At 44.1% G+C, this 23,323-nt stretch overlaps 1 protein-coding gene across 2 annotated transcripts in view; it reads right to left on the bottom strand.

The window, feature by feature from the left end:
• Positions 1–612: 612 nt before the first annotated feature.
• RRAGD (Ras related GTP binding D) overlaps positions 613–23,323 on the bottom strand; it is a 34,170-nt gene continuing 11,459 nt past the window's right edge. The window contains exons 2-8 of one of the 2 annotated variants that reach the window (XR_010659916.1): positions 21,132–21,427; positions 14,172–14,371; positions 13,157–13,271; positions 12,317–12,459; positions 7,470–7,618; positions 3,429–3,643; positions 613–3,372 (exon numbers count right to left, since the gene is read on the bottom strand). Coding sequence is in view for 1 of the 2 variants with exons in the window: in XM_065911430.1 (XP_065767502.1) it covers positions 3,492–3,643; positions 7,470–7,618; positions 12,317–12,459; positions 13,157–13,271; positions 14,172–14,371; positions 21,132–21,427 (1,055 nt within the window). In the remaining variant the exon portion in view is untranslated. Of the gene's footprint in view, positions 3,644–7,469; positions 7,619–12,316; positions 12,460–13,156; positions 13,272–14,171; positions 14,372–21,131; positions 21,428–23,323 lie in introns of both variants that reach the window. The other variant, XM_065911430.1, reaches the window with a different exon arrangement.

Raw genomic sequence — 23,323 nt, 5'->3', positions numbered from 1 at the left:
GCGCACTCAGCGTCTACTAGTATTACATAATGTTGTTAAAGACAACATTTTCTTTCCCCTATACTCAATATCACCACTGATTAAAAACCTTGGACGTCGTTATTTCAGATTAGATTTTCCAATCAGAAACAGGATTTCATATATAACATCTTATGCTAGCCCATTTGGAGAACTCTGAGTGGACCTGTAAAGTCATTATACGGTGGAATCTTATTACGAATCAAAAGGTGGACTGTTAGGAAAAGAATTTTTAGATGGCTGGGGATTAGGGCCACAGCAGCAAGAATCAAAATCTTGAGCTTCCTGAAGTAGGTTCTATAGCCAAAACAACCATGTCCCCATCAAAGGTATGGAGGGATGAAAGTGAAGTCGCTCAGTCGTGTCCGGCTCTTCGTGACCCCATGGACTGGAGCCTACCAGGCTCCTCCGTCCATGGGATTCTCCAGGCAAGAGTACTGGAGTGGGGTGCCATTTCCTTCTCCAGGGGATCTTCCCGACCCAAGGATCAAACCCAGGTCTCCTGCATTGGCAGGCAGATTCTTTACCACTGAGCCACCAGGGAAGCCCAATGAATATTATACTTGATTACAAATTACATCCAGTCCACATGAATTGAATGCATACCATACTTTAATAATCAAGACAATTCAGCTGTTTTTCTTGAATATATTTCAAACAGAGTTCGCATATAACCCGTACATAACAATATTGCTGTTTTTAGTCATTTTATAGTTAAGGGTCCAAAATATATTATGTTCATAAAATAGTAGTCTGTGAATGTCAGTTTTTAATGTCTATTCCATCAGAAATATGCCACTCTGAAAAAGAAAAGAAATATGCCACTCTGGCCATATACGCTAATTTATATTACCGAAACTAAACAAAGATGATAATTCAGAGTCTCACCCCCACATCTAAGTTCTAATTGCCCTGAAAACCTCTAGATCAAGTTCTCAACCTTTGAAAATGATCAGAAATATTCCAGAGCAGTCACCATAGCCATGTATTTGAGCTTCATATTTACACATTGTTTTGTATACTTATATGTATTTATAGTGGTGGATTTGAGACATGAAAGTGACCACACGTAAGAAAGCTAAGTCCCATTATCAAAAACAAGTGAAAAAGGAACTGAAGAGATTTTGTGATTCCAATAGCACAGATTCCAGAAACTGAATGCTTAGACGTAACTCCTCCATTTTCTTTAACTAAGAGGTCATCGCCATGCTGACGGCTTTGAGGCAGTTTCTATATATCAGTGTCATTAATCAAAGAGTGTACTTTCTACCATGAACTTGGGTCTGATGCCATAACATTAACTTTGCCTTTCCCCCAAAGAATCATTTGCTCTTGAAGTAGTAGGCATTTAAGGCACATTTTAACAAAACCCATCATATACCCAGCTTAAAAATGGAAGTTCCACCTAGTTACAATAATATATATACCTAAGTAACATGTGATTTACCAGTTAGGCAAATGTCTCTATCTTGAGGATAAAGTTGTTTTAGAAAAGTGATTCTGTATTTGCACATTCAGAAAGAAACACTGTGTAAAAAATATTAAAGAATTAGATTTGTAAGAATAGCCTCCAGGTACCATGTTGGTTATAGGTTTGGAAATTAGGAAAAAGACTTCCCTGGAGCCTTGGGATCCTACACAGCGCTTCTGAGCAGGAATCATGAGGAAGGGAGTTAGGGCACCTTCATGATTTTTACAAATTTCCTTCCAAAATGCACAGATCCTTGGGAGGGCTCAAATCTCAAATCAGCTACCACCTTAAATTGCAGTTTCCAGCCTCAAAGGAATAGGACTTGGGAAGAATGGACGAGATGGGAAAGAAAGAAGCCACGGATGGTCTCAAGGAAAAGTTGCTTTAGGAACTATCCATTTTTGCTAGGATCAGCATTGCTATCCCTACGAGGCTCTGCTAAAAATATATACATATGAATATTTTCTAATACCTGCCAACATGCTTTAGGGCACTGAGCCTTGGGATAGACCAGAATTATCTACTTGGAATGGTTTGGGATGGGGGTAGATTTAGAATCTCTTCACGTGCTGTTGGTCTAAAGTACACACAAGAGGCAGAATCTCATAGAAACAGACAGAGCTAACTACAGTGCCCCCTCTGGTCCTCCTCGCCCCTGCCCTTTAGCAGTTTTCAGGACGGCTTTCTCAGCCATGCAGAGCATGCTGCAGGCGAGCCGAGCCCTGGCTCAGCCGTAAGGTGGGGGCAAGCAGAGTCCAGGAGGCACGCTGCCACAGCTGAGAAGACTCAGAGGTGACGGATGTGCCCGCCACGATTCAGTTCTGTGGCCGAGAACTGAAATATTGCCTGTGGTTGTGGAACAACGTCAAAAAGAGAAAGAAAGAAACTGGTCCTAAATAAACATTTGGATTCTTGCATGGCAAGAGGCCCATTCCACAGAGGCGAAAAATTGTATATATTTTAAAACTGGATATATTTTTAAATCTGCAAATGCCAGTCACCTCCATTTAGGAAACCATGTAGCTTCTGATATTACTTTAGCCTCAGTGGCAGGTACAGAAAAGCCTTCGGAAACTCTGCAATTTAGCGACATTCCCATTTCTCTCCAGTGATTGGCACCATTTTGGAAATATGGTCCCAAAGGACAACAAAAACACAGCAGAAAGAAAGAACCTCTCTGTATAAAATGGTTTTATAGATGTCTGTTGAGGTAAAGAGTTTTATAAAAACTGTCACGGAGGGAAGCACTGTCACAGCTATAGAAATGTTTAGATAAGTTTGGTGCTAATATTATTCTATAAAATGTCTATTTATATCCGTTATAAACAGGGGACAGGTCTTATTGCTCCTGGAGCTTGCTGCCCCAAGCTGTTCCTCCATGGAAAAGTGATTTTTCTCAACAATTGGTAGCAAAGATTCCCATGCTTAAAAAAGTCATTGCTAATGCATCATTTTTTGATTAATTTCCGTTTGCCCCATAGATACGGACTCAGTATGCATGTCCTAGACACCAAGGACAGAACAAAGCTTAGAAAAGTTGTTTTATCAAAGTTTAGTTCCATGAGAAAAAGAAAACATGAAAAAGTGCAAAATATATACAGTCCCTGGCAGTACACACACAGGATTTTTTCTGACTACAGACCAGAAAAGTTTACATTTGTGTAATGAAGTTACAGTAGATTTCACTTCATTGTTAATATACAAGTTTTTGCTTCAAAGTGCTTACTTTATTTAAAAAAGAGAAGATTAAAAGAAAGGGTGGCAGGATCTTTTTTTTAAACAAACGTATGTCATGTGTCCCCATCTCCTTCCTCCTCTTCCTTGAGTTTTTTCACAACAAACGCGTGTCTTGTGTCCCCATCTCCTTCCTCCTCTTCCTTGAGCTTTTCACAACAAACGCGTGTCTTGTGTCCCCATCTCCTTCCTCCTCTTCCTTGAGTGCAACAGAGGGCAGCAGCTTCACCGAAATGTCTGATTTCCAAAGGCGTTCCTGAAACCCCACCTACAGCAGCCCCCGAGGCGTCCCGTTGGGGGCAGCTCCTTTTCTCTTCTGCAGCCGAGTCTGAACCTTACGCGATTTCACGACTTTCATTCTCACCTCAAACACTTCATGGATGGCCTTCCGGAAGCAATGGAAATTATAGTCAATCAGCCCTGGAGAAGAAAACAACAGTATTTCTAAGTGCCACCTAGAAGCCTTTTCAAGTCAGCCATAGCGAGGAAATGCCAGTAGGGGGCGGTAGAGGAGAAAACATAAGGTCCATAGGCTTCCCTAGGAGGTTTGCAGCCGAGCTTCAGGCATTGCAGGCCAAGTCTTGTGAATATATATTTTTACAAACGAAAGGTTCCAGCGTATATACCACATTTTCAAAAGTGTCTATGACCCCAAAGTTTTGAAGAACCAGCTGAACTGCCCTTTTAAAAAATCTTTCAGAATTAAAAACTGTAAGAACAATTAAGATATATCTTCAGTGAAATATTTATTATCTTTTCCCCAAAAAGCATTATTAAATTGACTCTGAACAGAGGCGGACCTTGACTTGGAGGTCAGCTTACATCTCCAGGTCACAGTCCCCATCAATCAGCATTTACTGAAAAGATATTCAGGAAATATTTAAGCTACTGTCATAAGCCCTAGGGAAAACAAAGTCCCCGATTTCAGAGGGGTTATCACCTCAGGTCAACTCTGAGCTAAGAAATTCAACGATCAATGACACTCTCAGTGTTTCAATATTAAGTAAATTTTAAACGGCCAATAGTATGGGAGAATTTTCTTGAGTTTTCAGAGATTAATGATAGAAAAATAGATAAAAGATAATCCAAGTCCTGAGCCCATTTCAGGTCATCAGCACCAACCTGGAAGTATTGAGAGCAGGATTACGTATATACCAGTCAGGATAAGGCAGTGGGTTCCCCTGACGGCCTTTGAAAGTGAAAGTGACATCACTCAGCTGTGTCTAACTCTTTGTGACCCAGGGACTGCAGCCTGCCGATCCTCCAGGCTAGAACACTGGAGTGGGTTGCCATTCCCCTTCTCCAGGAGTCTTCCTGACCCAGCGATCAGGAAGTTTAAAGTTTACTACTTTTAAACTTATTAAAATAACTAGCCCCCAGAATATTTCCATCCACTCAGGTGATGCTTCAGGAGCCCCAACCCCCCCAAATAAATTAATTAATTAATTAAAAAAAATGGGATTGGGATTCCAGCCAAGGCAAGGGGCGCGTCAAAGCAGCCACGTAACTAACCACAAGCGACTGTAAGAAACACCCTCTCAGCTCCCAGGAGCAGGAAACCCTGAGCGGCGCCCTCTGCTGCTTCTGCCGTGACGGTGATCACAGCGCAACAAACCTAAGAAACCAGTTTCCAGGAAAAGACCGTGAGAAGGAGCGGGAAAGAAGTAAGAAATAAGTGAGCCCAGGCAGGGCACTCCTCTGCTGGAGGCTTCCTGTGGCGCGCAGACGGTACTAGGGCTGTGGGAATTCAAGCCTCTGAGGGAGCCCCTCATGACGGGCTATGAGGGCTGGTGGACAAAGTGGCCGTCTTGCACGTCCAATGGGGGTGAGTCTAAGCTTTTGCACACACAGCTTCTCCAAGATTCCCTCAGCAGAGGTGAGCATAAGGGAACGCCCTGGGGCGCCAGCGGTCACGATCCTGCATGCCTCACGGTGCAGCCAAAGAAATAAAAAATCTTAAAGTAATAGAAAGCATTTAAAAAGTATTTTTAAAAAGAAGTGCGGATAACGCTGCCACTGAAGATAGTTTTTCTCCCTCCCTTCTCTATCTCCCCACGTCCTCACTTTTATTTCTTAGAACCTTCTTCCAAATAAAACATGAAATTCAAAAAAAGAAACAGGGACCAAAGACATGATTTTATTTAGTGGGAGTTTGAGTAAGGTATGTGAGCGCCACTGCAAAACTCGACCTCTGTGTCCCACTAACTGCCTCAGGCAGAAAGCTTAGCTAAAGGGCTCTGGCTCAGTGAGAACTCAGCTCCAGGAAATTTCAGAGAGAGACAACTGATGATTCCTGACACACGTCAACTTACTCATCTGTGCACGTTTAAAACACACAGTAATCTTGCTGCATTTGGAGTTTTAAAAGTGAAAATTCACAACTGAGGCTTTTAAAGGAACTGCATACAAAGAGTGCTGTTTACTTCACTCTTTCATAAAAGGCTGTTGACAAATATAGGAACAGAGACATGAACAGAATAAGCCCTATCTCTAGCACCATACAAAGTTAAGCGGTGGTCCCACGTCCTTCTATAGGTTCAGTGGTTTTCAGTCATAGCTGCACATTAAAAGCATCCTGGAAATTTTTATAAAAAGGCTCTTCTCCCAGGAACTCTATTCTACATGTTCAGTGGTGGGCCCACATCGCTGTATTTTTTAACCACCTCCCTTTCAAAGAATCCCACTTCGGCTTTCCGTCCTCCCCTTTCTGCCAGAGCAGTCAAAGATGATCCCAGAAAATGCAGACAGAAACCAACATGAGGAGAAATCAATCAGTAAGTGTCAATTATCCGTAACACTAACAGGACTCACTACTGAGATTAAGGCAGCAAACACCAAGTGAACCACTTCCTGCACATGTAAGGCATCAGGCTCTTTATAAAGCTAGGGCGATTGACTTATCACATTTGCCTGGGACTTTTCAAGTTTCAGGCCTGAAGGTCCTTTTCTCAGGAACCCCCCTCCCTGTTCCAGGCAAATGGAGATGGTTAGTCACCCTAAAAAGCAAACAAGTTTAATGCGATGTCACTGAGAAACTTACCAATAATTATTTCCTTTTTGCTCATTATTTCTAAATTTTCTAAATGAATCTACTACTTTTTAACAGAAAAGTAATAAAAATCTTAATTATGCTTTTATGTTCCAAAGAATTAAGAAAATTTTCAGGGTACAAATAAGTGAAAACAAAAGGATAAAAAACTATATAGACAAAATGGCTCCAGTTTTGTTGGAAGAAAGGAAAGAGGGGATAACAGAAGAAAGAAGTGACAAGAAGGCAGAAAAGGAGAAAGCAAACCCCAGAAATTTAACATGGGGTTCAGCTCTAAGATGGTGAAATTCAGTGGTTTTATTTTGCTCTGTATACTTTAAGTTTTCAAACAATTTTTAAATAATGAACATGTATTACTTATAAGGAAAAAAAGGCTATTTCAGAAAATGTTATTATTGCTACTTTGTTGGGAATTTAGGGTAATGGTTTAGTCACCAAGCTGTGTCTGACTCTTGCAACTCCATGCACTGCAGCCCGCCAGGCTCCTCTGTCCATGGGATTCTCCAGGCAAGAATACTGGAGTGGGCTGCCAATTCCTTCTCCATTTAGGGTAAATCATCTCCTAATTACTAGCAAAAATCCTTAACTACATCAGTAAGCTGATATTTCCCACTTTAGATGGGGGGCAGGGAATATGAGTATCTTTAAGAGGTTAATTGCTTTTATTTCAAAATAAAACTCAATTTGGTCCTAAAAAGTATTTGGTGACGTTATTAAGTATACTAGTATCTTCCCTTTTTTGGAATCACAATGCCACCCCTGTGTTTTAGGACTAAAGAATGGACAAGGGCTGAACAGAAGTTTAAAAAAGTCTAGCTTTAAGACTGCATGAGTTTCGCCCTTTACACGGGGAAGAAAAGTGGTCACAGCGTCCCTAGAGCCTTCTAGAAGTGAGGACCAAGGCCTTGGGCCTCCCTGGGGTAAGGACTCCACGGCCAGGCAATAACACCCCAGCTGGCCTCGCTCCCGGAAAACCTAAGGCCCCTCCCTGGGAGGGCGGTCTGGCTCCACCACCACCTCACGCTGCTTCACGGACCCCCAGACCCCACTGGCGGGGCAGGAGCCAAGGGGAGCCCGTGGCTGAAGTCTGGCAGCCCCCAGAGGCACGGCTGCTGTCCACCCACACTCAACGAGCAGGAAAGGCAGGATCCGTCTGAATGGAAACGCTTCATTTAAATCACACACACACAAAATTACCTTTTCTTTCAAAGCTTTCCTCTCTGACGAAGCACACAAGAGCCAGGAACTTTGTCACCTCTTTCAAATAGAGAACTGTTGTATTATTCAGCTTTATAATGGCTGTTGACTCCTTGTCATAGGGGGTTCCTGCTCCATCTTCTTTGAGGCTAAATGGGGACAGAAACCAAAACATATTTGACCATTAAGAACTACAATTTGTCACCCAGCAACAAGACCGGATTATCACAAAGAGTGATCATCGTAACGATAGGGAGTTTACACTCACAGTGCCTTTCAGCTAAATATCTCAGAAACAGCCGATCCCAAGAATGTACCCAGTGTATGACGCTCAGCGTCCTACTGACACCCAAGTGGCTGAACTCTTCATGGACCCGAAGGACACAAGTGACGATGGAGGCCAGCTCTCCTCCCCTCCGCGGCCCATGAGGGCTTCCTGTTTCCTCGTGGCAGAACAACCAGGCTGTCTAAGGCACAGCCTGAAGACCAAGAAAGGGTGAAGCTTTTCCAAAATAAAGCGGCCTGAAGAGGCGGCCAAGTGCTGGGCTAGACCCGTCATCTGGGGGAAAAAACTGCGACAAAAGAACGAATTGGGACCACGGATAAAATTTAACAAAGGACCCTATATTAGATAACGGAGTCATGAAGTCATGCTAAATAGACTTAATTTGATATTAAACTGTGGTGCTGTAAGAAAACATCCTTGTTATTAAGAAACGGACGTTCAAGTATCAATAGCTATGGTCAAAGGATCATGATCTGTAACACTCCCAAAAGGTTCAGCAAAAACAAATGTGTATGTACAGTCATCCCTACGGAGCAGGCTTAGGGCCTGGGGTTGGCTCTAAGACTCCCCTCAGCAGATACCCAAATCCAAAGATGCTCAAGTTCCTCATGTATCTGCATATGACCTACCCACATGCATGCGAGCATGCTGAGTTGCGTCATTCATGTCTGACTCTTTGCAACCCGATGGACTGCAGCCCACCAGGCTCCTCTGTCCAGAGAAGTCTCCGGGCAAGAAAACTGGAGTGGGTTGCCACGCCTTCCTCCAGAGGATCTCCCCGACCCAGGAATCGAACCTGTGTCTCTCGGTGTAACTGCCCTGGCAGGTGGGTTCTTTACCTGTAGTACTACCCGGAGAGCCCCGACCTACACACACCCTCCCGCTTTTTTACTTCCTTTTGGCACGTGGGATCTTAGTTTCTCGACAAGGAATCGAACCCATCCCTGTGCAGAGAAAGCCCAGAGTCTTAACCGCTGGACCATCAGGGAAGCCCCACTCCTCCTCCTCACCACATACTTTTAATCATCTCTAGATGACATAAAATGCCCAATACAATGCAAATATTATGGAAAGAGTTGTCAGCGTGCAGCCAATTCAAGTTTTGCTTTTTGGAACGTTCTGGAATATGTTTCTGAATATTTTCAATCCACTGGTTGGTTGAATCTGTCAATGTGGAACTCACATAGAGGGCCAACTGGATTAGAAAAGAGTGAGCAAATATGGGCCACTGATAAAAACTGGTGAATCCCAGAGAAAGGTGTATCGGAGCTCACTGTGCTATTCTTGCATATTTTCTATAGATGTGAAATTTTTTCAAAATAAAAAGACAGATAAATATTTAAGAAAAGGTGTGGCCTGCAAACACAAATTACTTGGGTTTGAATCCCAGCTCTCTCCTTTTACTGTATACATTTGGGCAAGCTGAGTCACTTCTTTGAGCCTCAATTTCTTCATTGTATATTAGCAGTGATTACTTCAAAGTCTCCTAATGCAATGAAATAATATATACATAACACTAAGCATAGTGCTGAGAGCATATAAAATGCACAACGTTAACTGCTATTATCATTATTGATATGACCTTTGTGATCAAAACTGGGCCCTCTGACGACACTGCCATATCCAGTTCTGTATCTTGTTTATAGACAAAGGAGGATGTCATACACCTTTCCCTTATCTGAAACTGTGTGTGTTTTCAAATCCCAGCTGAGACTCCTGAGCAGACCAGGTGACCTGCTTCTAGGCTCTCCAGTGACAAGGCGGACTGCTTCCTGGGCTGTGGCATGCACCCTCAGCTGCCCTCTGCAGGCCGCCTGGGCTGGCTCGTGGCCACCCTAGCAAACAGTCTCAAGAAACCCCAGAACATATGCCCCATTTGTGACCCAGACCCAGACTGGTTCTTACTCAACAGGGCAGGTTCCCAGGCCCGTGGCATTCCACCACAGGAAAACAATCTGCCAGTAAAGCCCCGCTCCCTCCTCTGCCCGGCCCCTTCCTCCCGGTGCGTGTTTGAGCTGGATCAAAGTAACTCTGATTAACATTGTTTCCATGAACAACTCACCATTTATGTCTAATTACCATATGGCAAAATAATGATTATGCACATCATTGAGGATGTGCCAGATTAATTGTGCTGTTCATTGTTATTTGATTATGACAATCATCTAAACTATAATCAGGATAACTTTCATCCTCCGTGACTATTTCAAGGTCATCCACTTAACAGTTTAAAAACAAGAGAATATTGCAAGGCAGCAGTCTTGGGAAACAAGGTCTATTTCTAAAGCCAGATGACAGTGTTTAATAATAACAATGATAAGGAATTCCCTGGTGGTTCAGTGGTTAGGACTCCACGCTTCCACTGCAAGGGGCCCGGGTTCAATTCCTGGGCAGGCAACCAAGACCCCGCAACTCATGTGGCTACGCCAAATAAATAAACTTTGGGGGGAAAAAGTTTTAAATACTTTAATTTTAAAAAATAATAATGGCAGATTCATTTGGGGTCCACCAGGGGAGACCTAATGATATTTCATCCTCACTACAATCCTGAGAGGTATGTATGCAAGTCAGGAAGCAACAGTTAGAACTGGACATGGAACAACAGACTGGCTCCAAATAGGAAAAGGAGTATGTCAAGGCTGTATATTGTCACCCTGCTTATTTAACTTATATGCAGAGTACATCATGAGAAACACTGGGCTGGAAGAAGCACAAGCTGGAATCAAGATTGCCGGGAGAAATATCAATAACCTCAGATATGCAGATGACACCACCCTTATGGCAGAAAAGGAAGAAGAACTAAAAAGTCTCTTGATGAAAGTGAAAGAGGAGAGTGAAAAAGTTGACTTAAAGCTCAACATTCAGAAAACTAAGATGATGACATCTGGTTCCATCACTTAATGGGAAGTAGATGGGGAGACAGTAGAAACAGTGTCAAACTTTATTTTGGGGGGCTCCAAAATCACTGCAGATGGTGAAATCACTGCAGCCATGAAACTAAAAGACGCTTACTCCTTGGAAGGAAAGTGATGACCAACCTTGATAGCATATTAAAAAGCAGAGACATTACTTTGCCAATAAAGGTCCGTCTGGTCAAGGCTACGGTTTTTCCAGTGGTCATGTATGGATGTGAGAGTTGGACTGTGAAGAAAGCTGAGCGCCGAAGAATTGATGCTTTTGAACTGTGGTGTTGGAGAGGACTCTTCAGAGTCCCTTGGACTGCAAGGAGATCCAACCAGTCCATCCTAAAGGAGATCAGTCTTAGGTGTTCATTGGAAGGACTGATGCTGAAGCTGAAACTCCAATACTTTGGCCACCTGATGTGAAGAGTTGACTCATTGAAAAAGACCCTGATGCTGGGAGGGACTGGGGGCAGGAGGAGAGGGGATGACAGAGGATGAGATGGCTGGATGGCATCACAGACTTGATGGACATGAGTTTGAGTAAACTCCGGGAGTTTGTGATGGACAGGGAGGCCTGGCGTGCTGGGATTCACGGGGTCGCAAAGAGTCGGACACGACTGAGCGACTGACTAAACTGTCCTGAGAGGTACGGATCGGTTTCCCTGTTTCATAAGGGAAGGGACTGTGGGTGGGCATGTATGTTAACAGTTAACAGAAAGAGTCTGAGCTGAATGGAAGGAGAAAGTGGTGAGACCAAGGCTCCCTAGAAGCTGGCAGAGAAAGCTGCATAAAGCAGGCCACAGCCAGTGAGCAAAGAGAAAGATGAAGAAACGCTTTACCCCATCAACGGCTGTGAGATGATGTTGTGAGAGCCAATCTAAACAGGCAGCAACAACCTAATGCCTTAGTAAGACAGTCCACACCCACTCACTCTGTACAAAATCCTGAATTCCGCAAATTTACTATTATGGGGAATTATTTCTGTGTCCAGTAACAGAATCCATTTCCCTCATTCCTTATTTTGTATTCTTTTATATGTACAAGAAGTTCAGTTTTCTAAGGTTAAGACCGTAATACTAAGCAGGTGATGTTTGCTTAGTTTTATAGTTCTCTGCTACCCACAGCAAAAGACAGTCAAAAGTATATTGGGAAAAAAAAATCCAGCCATTATTTCCTATTATAAAGAAGGTAACAGAACTATGGTTAATGTGAGATATTTATGTAGAAATCCAAGGATCCTAATACTTCCCTCAAGTATACATGACATCATGATACGTGACAGATTTTTCAGTAGAGGAACTAGGACTCAGATGAGTTCAAATCCTAATTTCGTTCCTTAATGATAGTGTGAGCTGGGGTTAGAAACTTCACCACTCTGAACCTCAGTTTGCCTATCTATAAAATGGGAGTAGTAATTCCCACCTCATGGAATACTGAAGAATTCAATGGTATAATATAGGCAATGAAATTATCAGCATTAATGCCCAGGCATTCACTCAACAATTTTTTGTTATTATTATCACATACTAAATGGTGTATTTATAGATCTCAATCATTTCAAACAAAAGTATTAAGATCAAATAAGTAAATTCAAAATACCTCAAGGGTTACAAAAGAGAAACTTGCTTGACGGTAGCCTTTCAGGATGTTCTACTTACCCGTAAATACACGAAATATCAATGACCACATCGATCATGTCACAGCAGAGCTCGTAGGTCTGCATATCCACAGGGGTACTATCTGTTGCAATATAAATCTTACTGACCACATCAAAGAGAAACGCCTTTTCAATTCCAGAATTCTGAAACAAAAAGGAGATTCTGCCTTAAAAGGATAGCTGGTTTTAGAGCATGACATGGTTACATAAAATGATATGACTTCCTTAGTCTCAAATACGAACTAGCAAAAATTTTGGCTGTTCCATTTTATTACAGTTTAAACCTCATTATCATGAACATCTTTATAATGGATTTACTTAAAAAATGAAAACTGAAATTATCACACAAATTTTATTAATTTTAAATTAAAAAGTAGACTTTAAAAGTCTAAGCAAGCAAACTCAAAATTGTGCAGTGAGAATCAATGTGAATACAACTAAAGGTCTGTGGTAACTCTACTTTGAGCTGACAGTTTTTAGGACTCAGCCAGCCACCATATCATTTATTCACAGTGCTAAACAGATTTTTAAAAATTCAACACCATATATCTTAGAGCCAAAATCAACTTTTATGCCCTCTACCTCTGACAGGACCCTATTAAAACTGAATGATTGCCTACAGCTTCAATAAACATTCCGACTATACCAGTGAAGTACAGGAACTGTTTGGGGAGCTAAATTTTAACGGACCTAAAACAGTATGTAGGCACGATCTTCAAACGTAATATTTCAGAGACCTTGAAGTGCTGTCAGACCAAGCAGAAATAAGATTGTTTCCACTCGTGCAATGTTATTCTTAAATTCCGCGAAAGACTTGAATGGGATAATATTATTTACTTACTGAGATAAAGATGTTTAGCAAATTCTCCAGGGTGGGAAGTTGTGGAATCAGTTTCTGAACCACTTTGCTAAAAGCTTCAAATATTGAATGATCATATATGCTTGTCAGATAAAAGCTGAAAGATGAAACAGTATTTCATCACTTTTTACCTTTGACTGGGGAACAGGCTGTTCAGACTATGTCACAACACCAGCATCATGCCTTCTGTATTTACTACAGCTCTTATACATGCATTCCAGTCCCTGCAGAAGTCAAAACCACCTCAGTAAAAAATGGACATGGGGATTCCCTGGCGGTCCAGGGGTGAGGACTCTACTTTTACTGCCAAGAGCCAGGGTTCAATCCTTGAGTGGGGAGCTAAGTTCCCAGAAGCCATGCAGTGCAGCCAAAAAAAGAACTTATCTTAACAAGACATTTCTGTCCATCTACCCCAGAGCAAGAACTGTGCCTCGTCTCTGCTGACCGGCTGGACCAGAAGCTTAAAAATGCAGATGCATGTGCCTATATCAGCTTCCTTACACTCTCCAAGGGAGTCTGCACTAACCATCTTTATACACATCTCTCACCTTAGAGCAGCTACATTACTGATACTGAAGTATCCAATCTTCTCATTTTTCTAATCTGCCAAATGAATGATGCATACATACGACCCCACAAAAATTACAGAGAAGTGGCTTTCCTCTGTGAATATTTACTTCTATTTTTTTTAGAGGATTCCTTATGATTATAGATACTACCTATAATAGTAAACCTCAGCATCGGTTAACTTCCTGGATGCAGTGTATAGGTTTTCTCTTCTGTGATTTTCGTATGGGGAAGGCTTAGCTTTGATCTTCGGTCAAAAAAAAAAATTTATAACCCCAAGGCTTTTCTGAACGACTGGAGTTGCCCACGCAAAGCTCCCCTTTCCTGAGGTCTACAGCACCACGCTGGGCACCCGGCCGGTGACTGTCCGCGCCAGCCGCTCACGACGACGGTGGGACCCCACTGACCCCTGAGGCGCTTCTCTTCTCACCTGAGATGAATTTTCTCCAGCCCGGCATCTGCAAGGTCATCGTTGGCCCTCTGGTGGATGTCCCTCTGGGTTTCAATTTTGTGGTCATCTGACAGGCCATCCACTTTGTGGATAAACACCTCGAAGTTGATGTCGGTGTTGACCTTGTAGGCCCTGGTCACGGTGAGGTGGAGCCTGGCCAAGGCCTCCATGTAGTCGTCCTGAGAAGAGAGCGCAGGGCTCAGGGAGGCCTCCTGGGCGGCCTCCGGCCCCGCCTCGCCCCGCGCCCAGCCTTCCTGCGGCATGAGCCACGCGCCGCGGGGATTCAAGGGCCACGGCCGCCTCGACACGCACCCGCTGGGCGGCCACTGTGGGGCGGCCGGGCAGAGCTGCGTGGTTCTCCTCTGCAGAATCGCCTCAGAGACAGCACAGCCTGCAAACCTCAAACCATGACCGTCTGACCCTTTTTAAGAAGTCTGCTCACCCCTGGGTCTACAGGAATTGCCCCAAATAACACGACGCTGTTTTTTTCTCCTTCTACAGATGATACCCACACAATAACACAACGAAGGCCTGTGTGTATGCTTCTCTGTCTAAGAGATCAAACAGTAGACATCAAAGCCCCGTGTCTCTCCCCATCCTGCCAGCCAAGCCCACCACTCTACCCACGCTTTCCAGAGGTAACCAGTACCCTGACTTCTGCATTTAGCATCACCCACCTCTTTATACATTACTATTAAGACATACCTATGTATCCTCAAACAACATACAGAATTAATTTACATTATTTAAAAATTTACAGCAATATCAACGTGCCTGTGCAGTACAGTTCGCCTTCTCCGTGCCCATTATGTCAGTGAGATTCACCTTCGCTGAAGCGCATAACGAATGCGTGATTCCTAGGAACAGTCCTATGAAATTCCATTGTGGATGGTCTATAATTTGTCGCCGACTTGCCTGCTGATGGACATTCAGAATGTGTGAGACCAGAAGCCGACAACGTGCCCAGTCTCACACACACCTCTGCGCCTGCCTGTCTCTTAGGGCTTCCCCTGAAGTCAGGCTTGTTGGGTCAGAGGACTGAGCGCTTTGAACTCGACTAAATACCACGGAAGAACCCCTGCTCCTCCAGACTCTCACCAGCACCCAGGGTTGTCAGATCTCTTCATCACTGCCAACCTGAAGGGTATGAATATGCCTCGGGTTTTTGGGGTTCTTTTTCCCCTGGCTTCATGGCTTAGAGGATCCAGTTCCCCAATCAGGGATCAAACCTGTGACCCTGGCAGTGGAAGCTCAGAGTCCTAACCACTGGACAACTGAGGAATTCCCCAATAGGACCTGTTTTTATAGCAAAAAGGAAAGGGATCTTCAGAACAACATTTAAAGGACTTTTCACCCGCTCATTCTGACTCCAAAACTGGACAAATGAAGAAAAGCCGATAAAACGGGGGAATGTTCTGGGGCATTCTCGTATTCCCCAAACTAACTAATAAAAACGTACCCCTATGGATGTATGGCAACCCACCCCAGTATTCTTGCCTGGAGAATCCAGGACGGAGGCGCCTGGCGGGCTACAGTCCACGGGGCCGCAAAGAGTCGGACACGACTGGGCAACTTCACTATGTATGTGTGTGTGTGGCTGAGTCCCTTTGCTGCCCACCTGGGACTATCACAACAGTGTTAATTGGCTACAATATAAAATAAAAAGTTAAAAATAACACAGTAGCTGCCCCACTCCGCACTCCGCCCAGCAGTGTAGAAGTTTCAGCTGTTCTCCATGCTTCCTAACACTGGGTATTACCAGTTGGGTGGTTTGTTTTTGTCTTTTTCAATTTTGGCCATTCTCATTGGCATGGGCTGGTATCTCATCGTAGTTTTGATTTGCATTTTCCTAACAACTAGTGATTTTGAGCATCTTTACACGTGCTCACTTGCTAACTACGTCTGGTTTGGCCATGTGTCTATTAAAATACTTTGCCCATTAAAAAAAAAATGTATCCCCAGTCTTTAGATAAATCAAAATACTAAGATACTAACAGGAAGCTATGAAGGGAGAAAAAGACCAGACAGTCATTTTCATCCTTCACATTCTAAAGAGGTGTTTAAAATGAAGACTAAACATTGGACGCTGTGGTGTGGTTTAGTCATGTCTGACTCTCGCGGCCCCATGGACTGTAGACCACCAGGCTCCTCTGTCCATGGGATTCTCCAGGCAAGAATACTGGGGTGGGTTGCCATTTCCTCCTGCAGGGATTGGATGCTGGGCTAAGCATTTTGGAGAAATTCTAGTTTAATAATTTGGGGCACTTTCTTAACACATTATAATATCTCAGATAAAGAACAAAGTCATGATTGTACAATTCCACATATAGAAATTCTAGACAAGGCAAACTATTCTATAGAGACAGAAAGCACATCCTATCAGCCTGAGGCTGGAACCCGGGCAGAGGGGTGCATCTGAGAAAGGACACAAGGAAGCTTTCAGCGAGGTGGAAACATTCTTAAAGCCAGAAGGTGGTTAGAAGGTGTGTAGTGGCTGAACTGTGCACTTAAAATGAATGTAACTTGGGACTTTCCTGGGGGTCCAGTGGTTAAGAATCTGCCTTGCCCTGCAGGGGACGCGGGTTCAATCCCTGGTCAGGGAAATAAGATCCCACGTGCTGCAACCAAGACCCGATGCAGCCAAGTAAATATTGGGTTAAAAAGTGAGTGCCATTCACTGTGTGGAAGTTACACGTCAACAAGCGTTATTGGTTACGTCTCTACCTGAAGAGAGGAGTGAAGGGCATGTGTCTGTAAGCAGAAGCAGCCAAGGTCAAGAGTGTATCATGATCTCAAAAGATCAGAAGTCATTCCTCTAACCTCCCTGCCAAGCCCATGGAATGGCCTGATTACCAGCAAACTGATGAAGCGGTACAGATCTACAAGAGCTAAAACATGACACGACAAAGAAGAAAATATCTGAGAGCAGAGAGACGGTGAGTGATTTTTTTCTCCTATCGTGCTTACTATCTTCTACAACAAATTTTTAAAAAAGGAAAAATGCATTGCCTGGCTCCTACCCTAAAATTAGATCTAGGGATTACAGGCGGCTCACAACCACAATCACCAACATGCGTGAAGCCGACACTCTAGTTTGGACCCCAGGCACCTGTGAAGTCGCTCCCGGGGCAGGGTGGGGGTGCTTCCCTGGGGGCTCCACGGCAAAGAGTCCGCCTGCCAGCGCGGGAGACACAGGTTCCATCCCTGGTCTGGGAAGACCCCACAGGCCACAGGGCAATGAAGCCAGCGCACCCCAGCCACCGAGGCTGCGTGATCAACAACAGGAGAGCCCGTGATCAACAACAGGAGAAGCCATCACACCACGGCTAGAGCGCCGCCCCCACCCCAGCCTCTGCAACCAGAGGAGAGCCGGGCACAGCGCAGACACAACACAGCCACACAATACGATTATTGGAAAAAAAGAAGCGACGGCTCCTGGGCTGGGGGCGAGGGGACCCTGGAGACGCGCCACATTCTGTGGGCGGCCGGGGCGGGCGGCTCACGGGACGTCACTCCCGATGCTCTCACTCTCTTTTATTTCACAGCATTATGGGAGGACACATTTTTCTCCTTGGTGATGCATGTATCTGGCAATCCTGCGGTTGTGAGGAATTCACAAGCGAAAAATAAAACTAGGAGGTGTCAGGCAAATGAGTCCTGCTTAGAGCCCTGCGCTGACCTTCAAGAGTTGCTGAGACACTTTCCTCCAGTTCGGTTTTGTTTCGTGTTTGCAATCACAACAAGTAAAGATCCCCACAAAGGGGATTTTTTACAGTCTCCTTCCGACAGGAAAGTCTATTAGGCAGACTTGGAAACTGCTTCGTTAAAGTTAAATATTCCTTATTTTTAGTAAATGACAACTTTTAACAATGCTTTTCACTACCTTTTAAGAAGTGTAACTTAAAAAGATGCATTTCTTACTCTTACTCATTTCGTTGCCCTGTGGCCGGAACAAAACCCAGTGGCCCAAACAAAACCCAGCAAGCCAAGAAACAAAACAAAGAACACGTTTACCAACCCCACTGAAAGTCCACTTTTCACGCTCAGGTTAAATTAAAACCAAATTACAGCAGCAATTTAAAAAACAGGCAAAAAAAACTAAAAATAGAAAATTAAAAAAAAGTGTGGGAGGGAGAGGCATAAATTCGGAATTTGGGATGAACACACACACTTGCTTGTCTAGTGTGTCTGCTCAGTCCTGTCCCATTCTCTGTGACTCCATGGACTGGGGCCCCCCAGGATCCTCCGTCCAGGGGACTTCCCAGGCAAGAACACTGGGTTGCCATTTTCCACTCCAAGCTATCTTCGCGACCCAGGGATCGAACTGATGGCTCTTGCATCTCCTGCGTTGGCCAGCGCCACCTGGGAAGCCCAGCATATACACACTGCTCTATATAAAACAGATCACCAACAAGAACCTGCCGTATAGACAAGGAACTATACTCAAGATTTTATAACAACCTAGAAGGAAAAGAGTCTGAAAAAGAATATATACATATATATTCTTTACTATATATCACCTGAAGCTAATACAATGTTGTAAATCAACTATATTTCAATCAAACCAAAAAAGGGGAGATTACTGAGGCAATAAAAACACCCTAAAAATGAAAAGAACTGGCAAGGGTCCCTATTTTGTCACATTAAAGCTGTATTATCAACACCTGAGACAGAGCTGCACTGGCAGTTCAAGTCCCATGAGTGTAAGCTGCATGTACACGCAGTCTGGCGTTGACGTGAAGCGCTTCCTGAGCCTGTCCTGAAGAGACGCGTCAGGGCTGGAATCCACTCACCCGGGGGCAGGCCCGTGGCGCCGCTTCCCCGGGCCGCAGCCGCAAGCCCCGGGGACAGAGGGGCTGAGAGGGGACAGAGCAGCGTGACGGCCGGGAGCCTCCCCGCCCCACGAGCGGCTTGCCCGCCGCCCGGCCGCTCCGCTTGGGCTTCAAGCTTCCTGGCTTACGGCGCTGGCCACCCTCAGACGGGAAGAAGGGGATACTGCCAAAACCACAGAGGGGCCAGGAAACCGGTCAGCATGAGCAGGCCACCAGCGAAGTGTGGCTCCCAGCAGCGCTGGACCCAACGAAGGTGCTGCTGCTAAGTCGCTCAGCCGAGTCCGACCCTGTGCGACCCCACAGACGGCAGCCCCCCAGGCTCCGCCGTCCCTGGGATTCTCCAGGCAAGAACACTGGAGGGGGTTGCCATCTCCTTCTCCAATGCAGGAAAGTGAAAAGGGAAAGTGAAGTCGCTCGGTCGTGTCCGATTCTTTGCGACCCCATGGACTGCAGCCTACCAGGCTCCTCCATCCATGGGAATTTCCAGGCAAGAGTACCGGAGTGGGGTGCCACTGCCTTCTCCGAATGAAGGTCCTAGAGGCGCGCATCTCTAGATGGGCCCACAGGAAGAGAGGCACTGCTGTCCATGGATCAGATATTGGAATGGAGAGCCTCCCTAGCCCACTACCCCACACACAAAGGAGAAAAAGAACTTCTAACCATCCGGCCATGCTCCCACGGCTCCGCAAGTTCACCGTGCAGTCACTTGGAACTAAAAGGCTGAGTTGCAAATTTCATTATTACATTAAACAGGCACCTCGATCCATGAGTGAGTTTACAATGCTCTCAGGCATGAGTAGTCTTGTCCGAGAATAGTTTTGCAAGCATGGACTCAGAACCATTATTACCGATGGTCTTCACATCCCTTCCTTCCCAACACGACTGGGCTCGCAAGAGGCTCAGCCCCACCTGTCCATTTGCAGGTCTACAATTTCAGACAAACATTGAGACCTGAGCTTAGAGTTGGCTTAGGGCATTCCGGTAGGACTTGTTACCTTTTAATCCCCTACAGCTGCAAAAGAGAGCCCTCGGGAGGGCCTTCTGGCTGGCCCACCGTTGGGGATACTTTCTAAGAGTAACTGCACGTGGAATAGTTTGAAAAACATCAATGTCAATGTCCCAGTCTGCTAACTGTGCTCCTTCCTAAGACTGACCTGCTGAGATGCATTTTTAGTCCTGCTGTTTCCCTCTCCTCCTGCCCTTACACCATCAGCCCCCTCCGCCACTTCACAGGAGAATGGCCCAGGGTACCAAAGAGACCATTCAGAAGGCTGGTCTGAAAACCAATAAAGTGAGTGACTTTCAAGCCTGGGTGATAAGGTTCTTCTCTAGCCAAGCGGCTCCCAATTCTTTGCTTTCAGCAAAGTTAAAATGAAAATACAATCAGGATCGTCTACTGATAAACCACAGAAAACATTTTTTTGTGTGATAGAAAATCAGGTAACCTAGGGGATACAACTTGGAAGGAATTTAAATAACTGAGTGAACGCTAGAGCAAAAATCACCCCATAGCCACCTTATGTGAACAAGGTTTTCAGTACAAACAGAAACCAAAAATAGAACTGATGCTAAATCCTTAGTCAAGCACAGATACGCAGATTGAGTAGAAAAAAATATATGTATCTCAAATTTCACATTTTGCATTTAGTTACCTCTAAAATACACACTAGTCATGTTGCCTTAATGGTGTACTAGTAGGAATTGCAATAGTTTGATTCAGAAGAAAAATGTTCCCACTCAGAGAACTTTATCTTCACAGGAAATAGCAAACACTTTGAAATGCAGCTCATCATGCATTTTGTTGCAGAGAACCTGTGATCTCGCAGAGACATCTGCCCGGAGGACCTGCTTACAGCAGCCATCGCCGTGGTCCCCTCCCGCCGGAACGTCCTCTTTAGGCTGGCCGAGGGCACACAGTTCCCGAACACTGCGTGTTGGTCAGGGCTGCGTGTAGCGAGATTTTTCTTCCCCTTTCCAAAGCCAGACAGCCACAGCTGAGAAATGCTAGTCTGGTAGAAATGCCTACTCCTGACCCTAAAACCCAAATCCAAACGATCGCAAAGGGGCGGGCATCGCAGTCCCACCAGACGCCGAGATGCAGCCTTACCTGGGAGTCTATGACAAATATCAGCGCTCCTGTCCCTCGGAAGATCATCTCATAGTCAAAGGTGGGGTCGAAAAAGTCAATCTGTCCTGGGAAGTCCCATATCTGAAAATTAACAAAGGAGCTGTTGGAAACGTCCTCCCGGCAGATCTTGTTCGTGCTCTCCAAGAACAGAGTTTCGTTGGGAGACATTTTATGAAAGACGACTTTCTGGATGGATGACTTGCCACTCCTTCTTAGGCCCATGAGCAGGATCCTCGGCTTTACCTCCGTGCTGAAGGGGTCGCTAAAGTCCAGAACTGGGAAAACCACAAAACAAGAAGGAAGGTGAGAGGCTGTCACAGTGGTTAGTGAGAGGAGTTTCACTTCCGCCTTACACATGATTTATGACCCACAGACAATACTACCTTTTCAAATACAGAAAGAGCAAATTCCATCACTCCTTCATCAAGAGGCTAGCTTTTAGCAAGTGAAAAATCCTGAAAAATGCTGCATCACCATCTCTCACACCACCTCAGAGGGCCAGAAAACCTGGGCAATTCCCCATCACAAGCAGGAGCTCTAGAGTGGGAAGACTAGAGGTTTCCTAGAACAGACTATATAGGGAAAGAAGAGTAAAGTCCTTCTTTGCCCAGATCATCAGTGTTTGCTAAAGAGATGCTTGTTTATTTGAATTATGCCTCAAAGAAACAATTTTGGACTTCATCAAAATTTTAAACCTTGTTGCTTCAAAGAACACATCAAAAAGTGAAGACAATCCAGAGTAGCAGAGAACATCTGCAAATCATATATATGATAAGGGTCTAGTAACCAGAATATATAAAGAACTCTTATAATTCAACAATAAAAAGATAATCCAATAAAAATGTGTAAAGGATTTAAATAGACATTTCTCCAAAGATACACATATGCCCGATAAACACATGAAAAGATGCTCAACATCATTGGTCATAAAGGCAATACATATGAAAAAAATGTGATGCCACATCATACCCCACTAGGATGGGTTAAAAAAGATTGACAATAACAAGTGTTGGTGAGAATGTCAGGAAATGGGAACTCTCATATGCTGCTGGGGATAATATAAAATGGTGTGCTTTGAAAAAACAGTTTGGCAGGTCCTCAAAAGCTTAAACATTGAGTCACCATATGACCTGGCAATTCTACTCCTAGAAGTAAAGAGCTTACATATGTCCAAGCAAAAATCTGTAAGAGTGTTCACAGCACCACTACTCATAATAGCCAAAAAGTAGGAACAACCCAATGGCCATCAGCTGAAATATGAGTTAACAAAAAATGTGGTATACCCATACGATGGAATATTATTCGGCCATGAAAAAGGAATGAAGTATTGATTCGTGCCACAACATGATGAACGTTGAAAACGTTATGCTAAATGAAAGAAGACATAAAAGGTCACAGATTGTTTGGTTCTGTTTATACGAAAAGTCCACAACAGACAAATTCATAAAGACAGAAGGTGCTTCGTGGCTGCCAGGGGCTGGAGGGCGGGGGAAGCAGGAAGTGACCATAATGGTTATGTGTTTTCTTTGGGGTGATGAAAATGTTCTGGAATTAAGCAGCAGTGATGTTTGCATTCCTTTGTGAATATACTAAAACCACTGATCTATATACTTGAAAAGGCAAATATTATGGTATGTGAAATATATTCCAACTTTAAAAAAAAAACAGCTTCATGACTGACGAAAATAAAAGACCAAGTATAAAACCCAGTGAAAGATCAAGAAAAGAAACCAACATTTTAAGAAAAAGGCAGAATACAGACAAAGATAGAAATGTGGCATTCACGAAACAAGGACAGTTCAGAAAAAGAGCAGTTATGGAAAAGGGTGTTAATGGATCTCAGAATCAGAAACATAATTGGCAGGAGGGGAGGATATATGAATTGAAAAGCAAAATAAGCAGATGAACACGGCGTCAGTGACTGGAAAGTCAAAGTCTCTCAGAATACAGTACAAAGGGACAGAACAAGGAAAGTGTGAAGTAAAGGTAAGAGTGACATCAAGAATAAAATCTGCAAGTCCCACTATTTTTCAAACAAGCTCCAAAGAGAAAAATTACAGAATATGGGGGAAAGCAGTACTAAATAGATAATCCTTTTCCAACTAAAGTGAACAAGCCCACAAAGTAAAAAGGAGGAATTTAAACAAAAACATCACCACACGAAGAATAAT

This window comes from Muntiacus reevesi, chromosome 19 (assembly GCF_963930625.1).
Source record: "Muntiacus reevesi chromosome 19, mMunRee1.1, whole genome shotgun sequence".
In the NCBI taxonomy this organism is placed as follows: domain Eukaryota; kingdom Metazoa; phylum Chordata; class Mammalia; order Artiodactyla; family Cervidae; genus Muntiacus; species Muntiacus reevesi.
The sequence above is the reverse complement of the archived record's forward strand: the minus strand, read 5'-3'. Positions and strand labels throughout refer to the sequence as shown.